Below are 15,613 nucleotides of genomic sequence, written 5' to 3'. Positions count from 1 at the left end.
TTACCATAATATAAATTTATGCCATTTTCATTGTATTATTATTTACGCAGATGTCATTTAGCTGAGTGAGTATTATTTTTTACCCCTAGTACTAACCATAGCACTGTGTAAATAACATAATTCTATTATTATTAAAATAAAAACTAAATAATTTGTTAAATACTGATGTAAATGTGCAAAATACCTGAGGGGAAATAACATCTATTTCATCTAAATAACAACACCTCTTTAAACTTAAAATAACACCACTGTGTGCCATAAATAAAAACCACAAATACATGTCTCTAATAATCAGTATTTTAAACACACAACAAATAACAACACTTATTTGATAACAATCTTGCAAATGGTAGCATAACTAATGTATGCACAGTTGACAACACCATCTATACTTTACATTTTAAACTTGCAACAAACAATTATTTACTTGAATCATTTTACATACCAATGCTGGAAAAAAATTAATGAAATTGTCTACAACCATGTACATATTACAAAAACAAAAAACACAGGCACTGTTGGCTCAGGCTGACAGAATCTCAAAAAACATTTAAAAGCCATAGCATCAATCAAGTACAGTAAAATACTGTTGTTACAACCCCTTTCATTACATTCACCTCTCTATTACGACCCTATTCCCGGGAACCGTTAAGTGTCGTAACAACAGTTCTACTGTAAAAAAAATAGCCATGATTGATCTACCACCATGAAACACATAGAAGTAACTTACTTGTTGGATTACTGTATGACAAAACAGACATTGTGATTCCAAAACCAACAAATATGAGTTATGTCCCAGATTCAAGAAAAAGTTTGCTGCAAACAATACTGTGATATTGTCATACTGAGTAATAAAAATCAAAACAAGTGAATAACTAGGGTGGTATGTGTCAATATGAGCTAATTTGTACTCTTATTTTATTTTGTCCAAAATATAGTTGATATCATAAATATGAATTGATTTCATGTTATTTCATGGTGTTTTGTGTTTCCCAAACATTTAATGTGCCTAACCATGAGTGTTATGCACCTATAACTGTGGGAGAGTTCTGAGGTTTCAAGCATCTTAGAATTATGCACTATTGCATTATGCTGTATTTTCTATGTATGGAATTATAATATACTAAATGTGATACCCAATGTTGACAGGTTCAATTTCCATTTCGTCACAAAGAATTTGGTTGACTTTAACTTTGTATGTACAAATTTCACCATAAAAATAACTGATATCTGCAGTACCATTACAATATAGTGCTAGAAAATAATTATATTTATATATTTATTTATTTGATTCATTTCTTTTATTGTAAAGTTTAAACAAAATGTATATTGAAACTTTAACTCTCAGCAGTAAGCTAATGCTTATTCCTATTGCCGCCCGTGTCGCCATGCATTACAACGATAAAAAGAGTAGCTTTTTATATATGTAAACGGTTTACTCAACATAATTTCAGAAAGCATACAGAAAAAAAAAATTTTTTTTAAATATAGGTAACATACTTGCATCAATTGAATAATGTAACTTTCAGCAGTGAAAGAATTTTGGAAATCAGTCCAATAGTTTTCCAGTTTACTTCTTACAAACACACTATTTATAATATTAGCCTAGATATACATATATTTAAAAATAAAACAGAATTAAAAAAATACATACATTCCACATTTTTATTTATAAACAAAACTAGTTCCCTACAATTTTTTTTTAAATATGTAATTCTATATTAGTATAAAACTTGTATATAAGAATTTATTGTAATATTAAGTGTATGCTATATAATTTCATACCTGCCAACCTATGAAAATCTGAATTAGGAAGATTATTAACACAAATAAAATTACCGATTTCGACAAAAAAATTACCTATATGGCTACAATGCAGACTTGTACTGCTAAAATACAACTAAATTACACAAATCACCCACTATCAAATAAGCTATAGCTACATTAAAAAATATTTGTGTTGTTACCTGTTCACTGTGATACGTGAAAATCAGCACAATATTTCACACAAGAATACAACTCACAGAATCTATCTTGGCTTCCGATAAGAATTTTGCCAGAAAATATATATATTATAGTCAAACAATGTGGATTATAAGAAGAAAAAAATAATAAATAAATGCTTAGCTAATTTGGAGCACTGGAGCACTGTGGCTTTAAACAAGCAACTGTTGCCTTCTTTGCTCTCTTTAAGAACTCAGAACTAAAATTTTGTTCATAACACAAATTTGATTTTCTTGTCTTCAATATTGAAAGGGATTATAAAGTGTCAATTGGACATTCTTCAACACTGCATTTCTGATGGGGAATTTATTAACAATGTAGTCACAAGCTGTAACAAAGTAGTTCCTAACAGCTGCAAAGAAAAGCTGTTTTTCCTTTTCATCAAGTGTTTGTGCAATTCTAGATGCTTGACATCCAATAACTAAATCCACGTCATCTTTTTGATTCTGGACACTATGGTAGTCAAGTTCATGTAATGAGCAACTATTTACAGTTCTTGGTTTTACAAAGTTTGAAACAGTTCTCTTAAAATGTGAATATGAGGTGGTGATGATTGAAGAATGACATTCAGTTTTTCAAATGATGGCACAACACTTAGGAGAATGCACACAGTGCTTTATTGAGATCAGAATAAAGAAACATATATAGTTTTTCTTCTCGATTCATAAAAGGACTTTCATTCTTCAGAATAGGAACATCATTTTTTGCCGAAGGTGAAGAAACTATTTTATGGCTGGTAAAGGAAACAGAACTTGGTTTCCTTTTCTTCTCTGTCTCTTTATCTAGGCCTTGATGGGCTCCATTTGAGCTTGCACAGGATGACTGTTGAAGCTTAGGAATTTTATAAGAGGTTAGACACACAGATTGTTTCTGATTTAATACCTCTTCCTTAAAACAGCTAAGTAATGGTTTCCATTGCTCAAAAACCCTCAACAAACTACTTCTAAGAGAAAGCCATTTTGAACATACATGTTTAAGAATTTTCTTGGCTTCTGTATCGTGCAGATCTTGAAATTTGTGTAATCTTTCTTTTCTCTTGGAACTCTTCTCCAAATAATAAAAAATGTCTACAAGAATGTCATTGACTTTTACTGGCAGAGAAGATGCAGCTTTTTCTGCAGCTAAGTTTATTAGATGACAAACACAGCCAATCACAATAAGCCCAGGGTGTTTTTCCTTCAACACTGCTGCAACACCATTTTTATGCCCTACCATAACAGCTGCATTGTCTGAGCAAAATGCAATGCAGTGTTCAATGTGAATACCATTACATTAAAATTGGGAAAGCACTAAATTAACAATATTCCGTACGGTGCAGTCACCTTCCAGAACAGGAATGGAAAGAACAACATTTACAATTTTATACTGTGCATCATAAAACGTAACTACAATGGGATACAACTTAAAACTAGTGTCGTTGCTACCATCAGTTGCGACTGAAAACAGCCCACTTTTTAAGTACCTTTGGTACGCCCATATCCATATTTCTTGGCAATTTCCGAGTCTGGGAACATTTTTTTGACAAGCGCACCTGCATGATCTGCAGCCGCTAGAGGAATGTTATGCTCTATCAAAAACGAAGTAAATAAACACTCAGCTCGCGTAATGTCTAAATCTGCACCCCCAGATTTAACAAAGAACCTTGAAAGTTTGTGATTATCTTCTTGTCATTTCACGTTGGATAAATGCTTCGCACTTTTGATGTGCACGCTGATGTCACTTTTACCGCCATGTGATATGTTGATGTCGCATCTGCATATCTTACAAAAGCCAAACCTTTCACCTTTGTCAGAATTTAAAATGCATGGAAACTCTGCACTATACGTATCACGGAATGTCTGGTAATAATATTGTTTTTTCTTACTCATCTTTGAAAACATAATGCAGACAGTTTGTGCTTCATAACCTGTCACAAACGTCTAAACGAGGCAACGGCAATAGCCTGTAACAAAGTAAACAAATTCGTAAACAGTTGTTTCACGTGACACTCGTTGACCACAGCGTATTTTGCCAGTTTAAATGTATTTGAAATTCAAATTTTAATACGTAATAGCAGCTCGTAAATTATAAATCTAAATCACCATCGAACGAACAAGCGATGACATACTCTCTGTAGAACTGTGTAAACGAAAAAAAAAACAATTGATAGTCGTGAGCACAACACACGATACATCGATCGACATGAATGTTGAATCGATTTGGAAGACACCGACTTTTTTTTTTACCGCGAAGCTATTTTAATTACAAAAATAGGAAGAATTCAGACAATTTCGGAAAATCGTAAAGAACAGTTATAATTCGGAAGACTTCCGGAAAAATCGGAAAGGTTGGCAGGTATGTAATTTGCGTTAAAAAGCATAAGAATGATTCAAAATAAAGTACACATCTAGTATAAAAGTGCTAATCAGCTAATATTTTTGTATCACTGACATGTTTCAGACTTGTATCAATAGAACAACAATCTATCTGACTGAACGTGACATATCTAGCTGAGACAAATCCAACAGTCATGATTCATTATAAAACATCTAAAGCTGTTAGCATAGTTTGCCAAAATTACCAATTCTCGGTTGCAACACTTGTTAAGACAGATTCCACATAATAAGGCAGTATCCCGCAACTCCATTAACAAAATGCCGTTAAACCTGATTATGTGGATTGGATGCTCAGTGTAGGACAGAGCACTCAACCGACATTAATTATAAGCATTTCAATAACTCAGTTATAATGCTGCAAGAATTTTAAGTAAAGTGTTCTAAATGAAAACATTGTCCAAGCTGAGGGCAAGAAGTTAACAAAATTAGTTTCAGGTCTTCACAATGCTATACCATAGTCTTCACATCGTACCTTTGTACATGCACAAACACACATACATACATACTCTCTATCAGACATCAACAGCACCACCATAAATCTGTGTATAGTAAGAAACGCTCACAATAAACTATATTTATTCGGTAATGAAACACACACACACACACACACTTCAGTCTTATCACATGAACTGAGCTGAACAGTTCAAGAAGGGTGGAACTGATGCGAGACCAGGTCAATGTGATGCTGAAGCACCCCGCCCAGGATGGCCTCTGTGCCCACAACAGGGACGCCCGCCTTCCTCAGCTTCGGCCACTGGGTCCTGTCTTCCTCGCACGAGATGACAAATGCTCTGGAGGGCCAGTTGCGCGGACTGCGCGACACGAAGATCCCCCCGCAGCTCTCCACCAAAACTGCTCACATGCACACAAACATATCTCATACCAACATGTCTCTTAACTGTAAGCAACAAACGAGCTACTCAAACAGTGACGAGCGTGTGCAAAACACTACACACACATGATCGGTTTGCTGTCAGAATCACATAAACCAGCTTATGCTGTTAGCAGTGTTGATATGTGAGGCAACTTTGTACATCCTTACATACACTACAGTACATATTGTGATATCCCTTAACTGTATTATTAAAAAATTTCCTTATCTTAGGTACCTATATTATTAGTACATATACTAAATTTATTTTTAATAAACTTGCTAAAACTCATTTATATATTTAATATCATTTTTGATGCATACTTTTGTAACGTGTGTACCTGCGTACACTTGCAACGTATTGTACCCCTGACTTTTCACGGCATACCACCTGCAACACAGTGAGCTGGGCAGGCTTCCCCCGAATAGACGAGACTATTCTTCTTCCAGCTCGTCAGGGAAGCCTGCGAGTATAAAAGGGCATGCGCCCAGACTATCGATAAGCAGAACAACTGGGACATCGAGCGAGCAGGCTGCTTCGCTGCTCCGACACTGCTCGCCGGCCTACACCGTCAATCGCCGCGGAGTTGCTGCCGCCCGAGGACCGACAAGACATCGACTGGGTGAGACCTCTCCGAGTTGTAACCCAGGATATAGACAGTTTGTGTGGAAGCGTCGCTGGATTAAGCATAAAATCTTTCAGAACGAACATTAACTAAAAACGATGGTTCAGCCACAAGGGCAAAGAGGGCGGGCATTAGCAAACTCCGTGAGGGCCGAGCGAGCAGAAGTATTGACACAATCACGACACTATCAGGACACTATCGCGACCAGATCGCTACACAGTTTGGACTCTAACTCTACCGCCAGTAACGAATAATCGTAGCCACAAGAGACAGTGAACAAGATAACGAACTTACGCGTTACTACGGGAATGCGGAGAGAGCTTCACATGGTACCGGGGGAAGAGTAACAAAAACCAACCTATAAACATTGACAGCGTTACATGACTAGTTGCGTGTATATAATTGTAACCTCTGGTATTAACTATCTGTATTTATGTTACGTGTAACATTGAGTAATATTAAGATTAGGTATGTTCCTTGTAACTTTGTAAATGGTATAGCCTTAGTAGTTGAAATTGACAGCGTTTTGATTGTTAGCTGTGACGAGCGCACGGCTCGCCACAATTAAGGGTATTGTTTTGTTTTATTTTAATTGTTCAGGAATCGAGCACGTAGCGTTAATTCGTGCGTTTTGTGTTCTAGTGGGAACTTACCACAGCAGTTCGTCTCCACGAGAACCCGACTTTTTTAAGTGTTATGTCAGTTTGAGAATCTATGCAATTCCTTTTGGTGTTATTGCGTTTGTCAATAAATTGTTATGGGATCGAATTTAACTTAGCAACTAATTTCATAATCACCCGCAAACGTCCCTTTTCTTCCTTGTTAGGGTTTTCCTTGTCCTTAGTAAAACCTGCGACACTTTTACTAATATTGATAATTATATTCTTCAAAAAATATACTTTTTAAAATGTAATAAAACTTATTGCTTTAACAAAATATGCATTTGAAAACCAATCTTAGCCTTGCATAACAGTAATAATTAGCTGTAAAAAAGTCAATAAATGTTGTTTCCACAAAACATTACTATTCTAACCTTGTTCAGTGTGTTGAGTGGCATGCCAGGGGTGACTGATTATTATGCTTGTTCAATAATTACTGTCATCCCTCTCTCCCCCCAAAAAATGTGGAGCAAGCCAACAGCACCTACTGTATTTACCTGTGAATGTATTGCACATATAATGCTGATTTTTAGTTTAAAAAAAAACATGTATGCAAGTTTTATACTTTGGATTAAAATTTAAAAATAATAATAATAATATTGCACTGTGTGGTTGAACATGTGCCTAAATAACTAAACTACATTGGTTTTTACTCTACAAGAATGTATAATTTGTTTAATCAAAATATCTCAGCAGTAGTGTGAAGTTCGGTAAGTAGTGCACGTTTACAGTGTCTGCCGCGTGCCCACAGTGTGTACTAGTTTTTACAGAAGGAACTAACAAAAAGTAGCTTGCCGCCTCTTCTCTCTCCATGAATAAAATACAGTATGTAGATGAAAGAGAAACAAGGGTATAAAAAATAGCAGTCGTCTCCTTTGTCTTTTTGTTAGGTAGTACAGGAACTGGAGTGGTCATAAATATGGAGGAAGGGTGGGGATAAGTGGGCCGCCTCACACCCTCCTGTAGTAAACAGACAAAAGAAAAACCAAGGGTCAACACCAGTGCTGTATTTCTTAAGCGACAGCTGGGACACGAAACACAAAGACTCCACTTGTATCCACGGAACTCTAGTAAACACAGATAAAAAGTGCAACCCTTATTTGAGGGTCACCCTTACAGTGAAATTGTTAGATTTTTTTCACCCATAATTAAAGGTGCGACTCATACGCAGGGGCAACGCTTCTGTGGGTAAATACAGTATTTTTTCTCAAGCTAGTCTACTGGCTTAAGAAAAATATGTCACTGTTTTTACTTACATATTCCCCACCATCGCATAATGTTTGCATAAATCAAATAAAGACCTAACTAAATAGTTTTCTAAAAAACAAATAGTGTCTGTACTGAATCTATGCAGACGGTGACAAGTCTTGGGCACCCCAAGTCGCGAGGATGGGAGGAAGTGTCTGTCACTGCCAAGTCTTTGACCTTGATGTGGAGCAAAGAGCATGTTAAGGAGGGCAGGTTCTATGACCGCCATGCCTCTCCTGTGTGTTGGGGAGAGGGGGGAAGGGACAGAACTGAGAAGTGATGAGCTGCAAGCATGGCATGACAACGCCAAGCTTTATCCCAATCGTGCACACATTATTTACAATACCATTTGCAAGACGGTTCTCAAATAAGATTTATTATTGGTTGAGTGTTTAAAATACTGTAAATTAGTGACATGCATTAGTGTTTTTATTTTTATTATTAGTACATATACTAAATTTATTTTTAATAAACTTGCTAAAACTCATTTATATATTTAATATCATTTTTGATGCATACTTTTGTAACGTGTAACGTGTGTACCTGCGTTTTTAACTGAAAAAACACATTTGCACATAACATTAATATTTAACTAAATATTTAATTTTTCTTTAACTAAATAAGCATTGAATAGCATGTGTTGTTGAAATTTTTGCTAAGTGTAAAAAATATAAAGTCATGTAAGTATTGATTACAAACTACTTGTTTGACTAAATTTATCAATCACTCATTAAATGTTTAGTTTCTGTATTTACACAGCAGGGTAATGCATACAACTTAACTTAGGAAGTCCTATTATTCAAATATGGAAAAAAAAAAAAAAAAAAAAATTTGGCATGGCAGGTGAGGCTAGGTATAAGTGTGGCCAGCCTGTTACAGACAGAGAAACAAAGCCATTGTTAACAAGCAGATTATCTACCTTTCATGTCTTTAGGTACCGGGACGACGTGTGGCGTGACCATGACGGAGTAGCCAGTAAGCAGTGGGTGTAGGGCGGCTGCTCGCAACGTCTTCGACAGTGACATGTTGAACTTCCTCTCTCCCTCCGTATCGTGAAGAATGTAAGCTTCTGTATCTGCGAAACACACTACAGGTTACTACAATGCTAAAGTCATGGACTCAGGGTCAGTTTCACAGTGTCCATTTAAAGTAGCTGTGATTATGATAAATATGAAAAACATATTATAAATTTAATAACCAAACATAACATTGGTTTTTCTTAGGGTATTTATCATCTTGTTTCTACCATTTTACTAACCAATGATTATTTATCTGTCCATTACAGTAAACACTGCAACAATGCAATGACACTGAACGCTGTTATTGGCTGTTGGATTATTACCTGAAGTAAACAATTCAAGAACTGTGTAGTGGCTAGCAATCTGAAAAACATGGAGGAAAATAATAAGAAATAGTGTTTGGGATATTTTTATAGTTCAAAAACATAATTTTAAGTTTATTTTGTAGAAAATCATTCACACTTAATTAAATGCAATAACACCAGCACAGCTACCTGGGGAAAAAAAAAAGAGGACGCATGTGAAACAATTTCTGTCATATTCAATTTTCTTTCGGATTTATGCCCACAGGCAAAAAAATTTCAAAGCAAAATACGAAAACATAAAACATTGTTACCACAAGAAGAGCAGAAAAAATGAAAGAATGGAAGTGTTTAGAACAGGCGGCGGTGTTCTGCCGAAAACTTTAACAACAAACTTAGACGAGAGAGTAAAATGTCTTCTCCCTAAACTACTATTGGGACTTACTCACATGACATAACGTATAGAGAATGCAGAAAGAATATAATTATTTTTAAATGAAACATAGAAGTGGTTCCCCTACGTATTACAAAATGATTAGTCATTGTATAGACTTGTATGTCATTACCAAGTAGTTAATAATTTATTTCCAGACATGTAATAATTTATTTGTGAGGAATAAATATGTAGCAGAGCCATTTTTCCATAATATTTATTTTAAATGATTCCCAAATGCAATATTTTACATCTTAATTTGAATATAGTTTTTATAGTCATCTTGTGAAGGTGCATTGCATTTCAACATGAAGCTTTTTTTTTTTTTTTTTTCATTGCTAGTTTAGCACATTGGAAATACTGTAATAAAGGGGTGGATAGTCGGTTATGTTATGTTAGTTACATTAAAAAACACTGTAAAATTGGGTGAATGGTTCAATAGGTTATATCAGCTCAATAAATAAAACATAAAATAGGTTTGACTATTTCTAAGTTATGTCAGAAAAAATTTAAACAATGTAGCTAACTCTCTGAGTATTCGTGGTCTGTGAATATATTCAACAAATTCTTCTAATTCTTCACCTTCACCATCATCACCATCATCATTACCATCATCACCACCATCATCACAATCATCACCACCACCATCATCACCATCATTACCATCATGATCATCACCATAATCACCACCATCATATTCACCATCACCATCATATCACTACCACGATTAAATAGAGATAAGATCGTTTCAAAAATCTAAAAAAATGTCGGTTTCTGTAATAAGGTGAAATAATTCAATTGTTTTTAGCATAGCTATATCCAAATTAAATTAAAGTCTAACTGGCAACAATGGCATAATCATAATTACGGTATAATAAGTGTGAATTTTATAGTTTTTTTTTACTATCTTATGAAATGAAAAGGAGGTAAGTGGGATTACATCAACGTAAAATATGTTCTTGAATACACTAAACAGGAGTTATAAAATTAGATATTTAATCTATACTAAAAATTAAACAATTAACAGTTTTGTAAAATATCATTCTTAAATGGTTTTGTTATGCATTAAATCTTATTTACATGTAACATTTTATTATAATTAATCACATAGCCTACGTTCCTTACAATGGTACAATATCAGCAATGCCCTGAAATTGTGCCAGGAAAGCCGTGGGTTATTAACTTATTAGCTAATTTGGAATATACACCAATACCTAACTTAGCATATCTTCAGACTGCGAGAATTCATTTAGTGCGATGTTAATTTTACTGCCCCAGTCTTGAATAGCACGTCTGTAAATTTCAGATAGCGTGAAATCTCTGCAGGCAAAAAAAATTCAGGTATGACGCCACAAAGTCTGTTTCAACTTCTGTAAATAACAAATGTGCCGTGGCATACAGTTAGCCATACAAGGGGGGAAGAGATGCACGCGCAGGTCTGACTACGCTATCAGCTGTTGTACAAACATCAGCTATGGCAAGTTAAGTTGCGGCTATGGAGTGTAAAGGACCAAATGTTTTTACCTCCGTGCGTAGGCCGCCGTGCCGTACCGTTGTCTCCTGGTCTCAGACCGGGCCATGATGAACTGTCTACCCAGTGGCAGGGAACTCGCACAAAACAAAACAATGTCTGCCCATTCGTCTGCCGGTAACTGTATGTGCGTAAGCACTTGCAGTTGGAACCATAGTGGAATCATGGCTTCCAAGTGAGAACGTAATGCATCGTGTTCAAGTAGTTGAGACAAAACTAGTACATAGTATTACGGTGTGCAGAATGTCATGAAGGCCACACTTATGTTGGTCACACTTTAGTTTCAAGCAAGTCAACTGTGCGCACAATTGTACGAAATAAGGACTCTATTAAACATTTATATAATTCTGATGCTGTTGGTTGTACTATTGCTATTGGGAATATATTTGACAATAGATACTGGAACAGAAATGAACCGATGGTTCATATGGAAAAGTTTGTTAAATGAATGGTGCAATGAAAAAAAATCAAGGGCCTGACAGGATTGATGTGAACCATGCGGTGATACACAAATAAGCACTTTAATTTTTGAAAAATGAAAATGAGAATATCTGGACAGTAATATAATTTTCATTGCCAATCAAGAATGGTTAGGAAAGTTCGCGGAAAGGCACGTGACGTGAGTTGAAGGTCACGCCCGTGAGGGCAAGTCAACCAGCCAATTGATGATAACTATCTCCCGTTACACGGTGTTGAATTTGTTATACAAAGTATTCGATGGTAGGCTTATATAGATAAATGGTGTGACATATTTATCACTGAGTGTTATTCTACGCATTGATATTACGTGAAGAATATTTCCCTACACATTTTAGAACATATTAAGTAAATTGACCTTGCTATTTATGGAGACCAATGCTTCAGATTACGTGATTTTGGATAACACGAACATTTTTAGGAACGCATTAGTCGTGCTAAGTGAGGGATTGGTGTATTAAGTACATTAAAGAATTTGTGTAATTGTTACTGTTGAAACATTGCCTAAGAAGTAACAAAAAAAACTCCTTGCACTGCAAATTAAGCACATAGACACGCAGTAACTTTATCAACTTTCAAAAACGTACATCACTATGAGAAAACTATTGCATCTGGTGCATTGCAGTTTTTAGCCAAATGTAATTTAATATTTACGCATGTTTTGTAAAAATAATAACTGTCATAAAGGTTAAATGGGCATATTTTTATACAGTTAACTAAAATTTTATGATGCAACATAAAATGCAATATAAATCAACAATTTTAAATTAATTGATATTTAGCTTCATAGTATTCTTCAGCACAGGACATTAATGTTCAGGGGTTTTACACTAGAGTTATATTTTGATTGCAGCTCTAGTTATTATACAATAAGTGCTTTAAGGCAGCATGTTGGAGCAGTCAACCACGTGCCACACAACCAAAGGATTGTGCCATAGCAAAACAAGTCAGCTGAACGAGTTCATCATCTCACTATTCCTACCATGTGCATCTTCGTCAAACAGTGATAAATGCTGGTGAAAGATGTGACAATAGTTTATACGTTTCTCTTGTTTTCAACTATACAAGTGATTACCAGAACGTTTATGCATAACGTATTATGTCTAAGTCGTGGAGTGACCAAAAACACAAAAGGCACTGATTTCCATATTTCCAACAATTGTACATCAACTAATAAATTAGACAAGTTCCCTCAATACATTTTTAAATCTTAATTTCAAAAATAACCCTGCTACCATTACAAGAATTTTTCTGGAAAAATAAGCCTGTATTTTGAACCATTATTTTTGAAGTTATACTTCTTTAGGCAAGTTATGAAAAAAGATGAGAGTGAAATTTTAAGATGCGCGCGCATCACTATAACAAAATTAACAGGTTGAAGCTGCGCGCGCACCATGTGACGACATTTTCACAGGAAGATGGCGGACCCACGTGTATGAACATAAACCCACATTAGGGGACATACTAAACGTATTGGTGTGCCAAATGAAACTTTATGATAGTGAAATGACCATGGAATTTATTTTGGTAAACTAAAATAGTCATAGTAAAGAGTAAATTCCAAGGTTTAAAAAAAAACACATTATTTTGGTATTAGATCAAACATAATACATATTTTCCTCGTAACCTTTTGTCAGAGCAGTGGTTATACGCGCGGTCAATATGCTGAAGGGCCGTGGTTCAAAACTCGGCGGTAGGTATTTTTTTATTACTTTTTTTGAAGTTATACTTCTTTAGACGTGTTTGAAAAAATGATGAGAGTGAAATTTTAAGATGTACGTGCATCACTGTAACAAAAAATTAACTGGTTGAAGCTGCCCGCTAAACCGCTCATTAGGTCTCGAAAAAAAGCTACCAACAAAATAGAAATAGAATCTCTATTAGTCGCACATGTTGGCACGCTCGTCGCCTCTGATCACTGTTTTCATATTTATAATATTTATCCACATGTTTCTAGTTTCTACATTCACAACACGTGTTTAGTTTCATACAAGTGCGAATTATATATGTGCTAATAAATTATATTCAGTAGTGATTTAAATGAATATTTTGATTAATATTATTTACTATTCGTAAATATTAGTAAAAAAATTGGTTGTCTGTAAAGTCGGTTTACGGACGATAGTTATGACATCATCATAACAAAACATTGATGAAATGATTGCATACTTTTATGAATAAAATTGAATCATTTTTATTTTAATAATAAAACAATAAATACTTCAAATTATACTAGTAATCAGATTTTTAAAATGCAAGAATAATTAACCATTATTGCTGAAATTGTTGTTGTAATAAGAAATGAAAACCACATTAACTTTTCACTTCACTTTATAAACAGTCAACAAAACAGTTCACGTGTAGATGACTTGTAATTAATTTTAAAAACTGGCATTTAGCTATAAAGTTTAAATTTAATTATGAACAAGTTTTCATATAAATAAACTGTAATCAAATATCTATCATCAATTATATGAATCACCATAATTTTTTAGTCAATTGTAACATAACCTATTATTACTGCACTCGCCGACAGCATAACGGAACACAGCGTAAAGGAACAATGAGTGTAACGGGACACAGTGTAACGGAACAATGAGTGTAACGGGACAAAGTGTAACGGAACAATGTGCATAACGGGACACTTTTTCGTGCGTGCAGCCGGCATTCATTGATTTATTAGATGTTGCCACGTCAAAAAATTGTGCTTATATACTTTTTCAAGTGCTCCAATATAATTGAGGTTAACTATCTGTATGTGTTATTTATTGATATAAATTAAAATATTATTTAATATAGTTAATACTAAATATTATTAAATTATTAATGTTAAATATTTATAATTGGTTTTTAATAATTACAAAATAAAGAAATAAATTTAATAAAACATTTAATAAAAAATTTGATACAAAATTAAATTCTAACATTAAATTAAAATATTAATTTTTAATATTTATTATTAAATTAAATAAATAATAAATATTTATAAAAATAAATGAACAAATTTAATGAAAACTTTTTGATAAAAATGAAAAGTGAATTTTAAATTAAGAAAATAATAAATTTTTAAAAAATTAATAAACTTAGCTTATATTTTTGAATTTATTATTGAATTTATATATTTTCTTTTAAAATATTAAATAATCAATAATAAATAATTAAAATTAATAATATTATAATATTTAGTACAAATTATGTCACATATATTTATTGTTCTCTAAATTTTATTTATTGCATTTTTCAATTTTAAACTGAACTTTATTGACTGTGTTGACTATCTTTTTCGAGCCCTTTTATTATTTTATTGTAATTAATTATTTGCATGCAATTAAAAACTATTTTTTATTGATGCCAAAGAAGTATAACTTATCACGCGTGTACATAAGTACACGCACCTATTTTATATTTTAAGAAATATGTAAATTATGAAAACAATAAGAAAAATAATTATATTTATAATAAATTAAGTTTTGCAGAATTTCTGTTATTACAGAGAAGTAAATATAATAAAACAAAATGTTTTATTTTCAAAACACAGAGATATGCAGATCTCTGTTTTTACATTGAAAATCGTATCCATCTGAAGGGAAGAATGGGTCCTTCTAGTTAAAACATTATACAGAACAGTATCTGTACACATATGAATATATCTCACCAACAAATTGGTTTTTCTTGCTGCAGTTCTTGAGCCACAAGCAGTTGACGACAGGAATGCCTCGTGCAATTGCACACAACATTTTGATGGTGCGACACAACTTCTGTGCCACAAGCACCATCTCTGCCCCGGGTTGGTCGACCACGCTGCCACCTGCAGACAACATATTGCACTATTACAAATGAAAGTCATACGTGATATCATTTTTTGCAGCAGGAAATATTTCTTACTGCATTTTTTGTTTATATAATTCATTAAATAAACAGGTACTTGTATTTCACTGGTATATACATCAAGCATCTTTATTTAGAAAGTTTGAGCTACTGTCGGTTGGTGAAATGCTAATTCAACACCCAAATGTTTATGGCAGAATAAGTAGTTGACAGACTTTATTTAAACATTGTGTGTCTTTA

The 15,613-nt window shown here is 33.8% G+C and overlaps 1 protein-coding gene across 1 annotated transcript in view; it reads right to left on the bottom strand.

Annotated features, from left to right (window-relative positions):
• Window positions 1-277: 277 nt before the first annotated feature.
• The window catches only part of LOC134527910 (uncharacterized), a 60,820-nt gene continuing 45,484 nt past the window's right edge, over window positions 278-15,613 (bottom strand). Inside the window, exons 7-9 of the mRNA XM_063360941.1 lie at window positions 15,201-15,353; window positions 8,703-8,858; window positions 278-5,231 (exon numbers count right to left, since the gene is read on the bottom strand). Coding sequence (XP_063217011.1) covers window positions 5,023-5,231; window positions 8,703-8,858; window positions 15,201-15,353 — 518 coding nt within the window. The 3' untranslated portion in view covers window positions 278-5,022. The remainder of the gene's footprint in view (window positions 5,232-8,702; window positions 8,859-15,200; window positions 15,354-15,613) is intronic.

This window comes from Bacillus rossius, chromosome 1 (genome assembly GCF_032445375.1).
Source record: "Bacillus rossius redtenbacheri isolate Brsri chromosome 1, Brsri_v3, whole genome shotgun sequence".
In the NCBI taxonomy this organism is placed as follows: domain Eukaryota; kingdom Metazoa; phylum Arthropoda; class Insecta; order Phasmatodea; family Bacillidae; genus Bacillus; species Bacillus rossius.
Note: the sequence above shows the minus strand (reverse complement) of the source record. Positions and strands in the feature narration are given on the sequence as shown.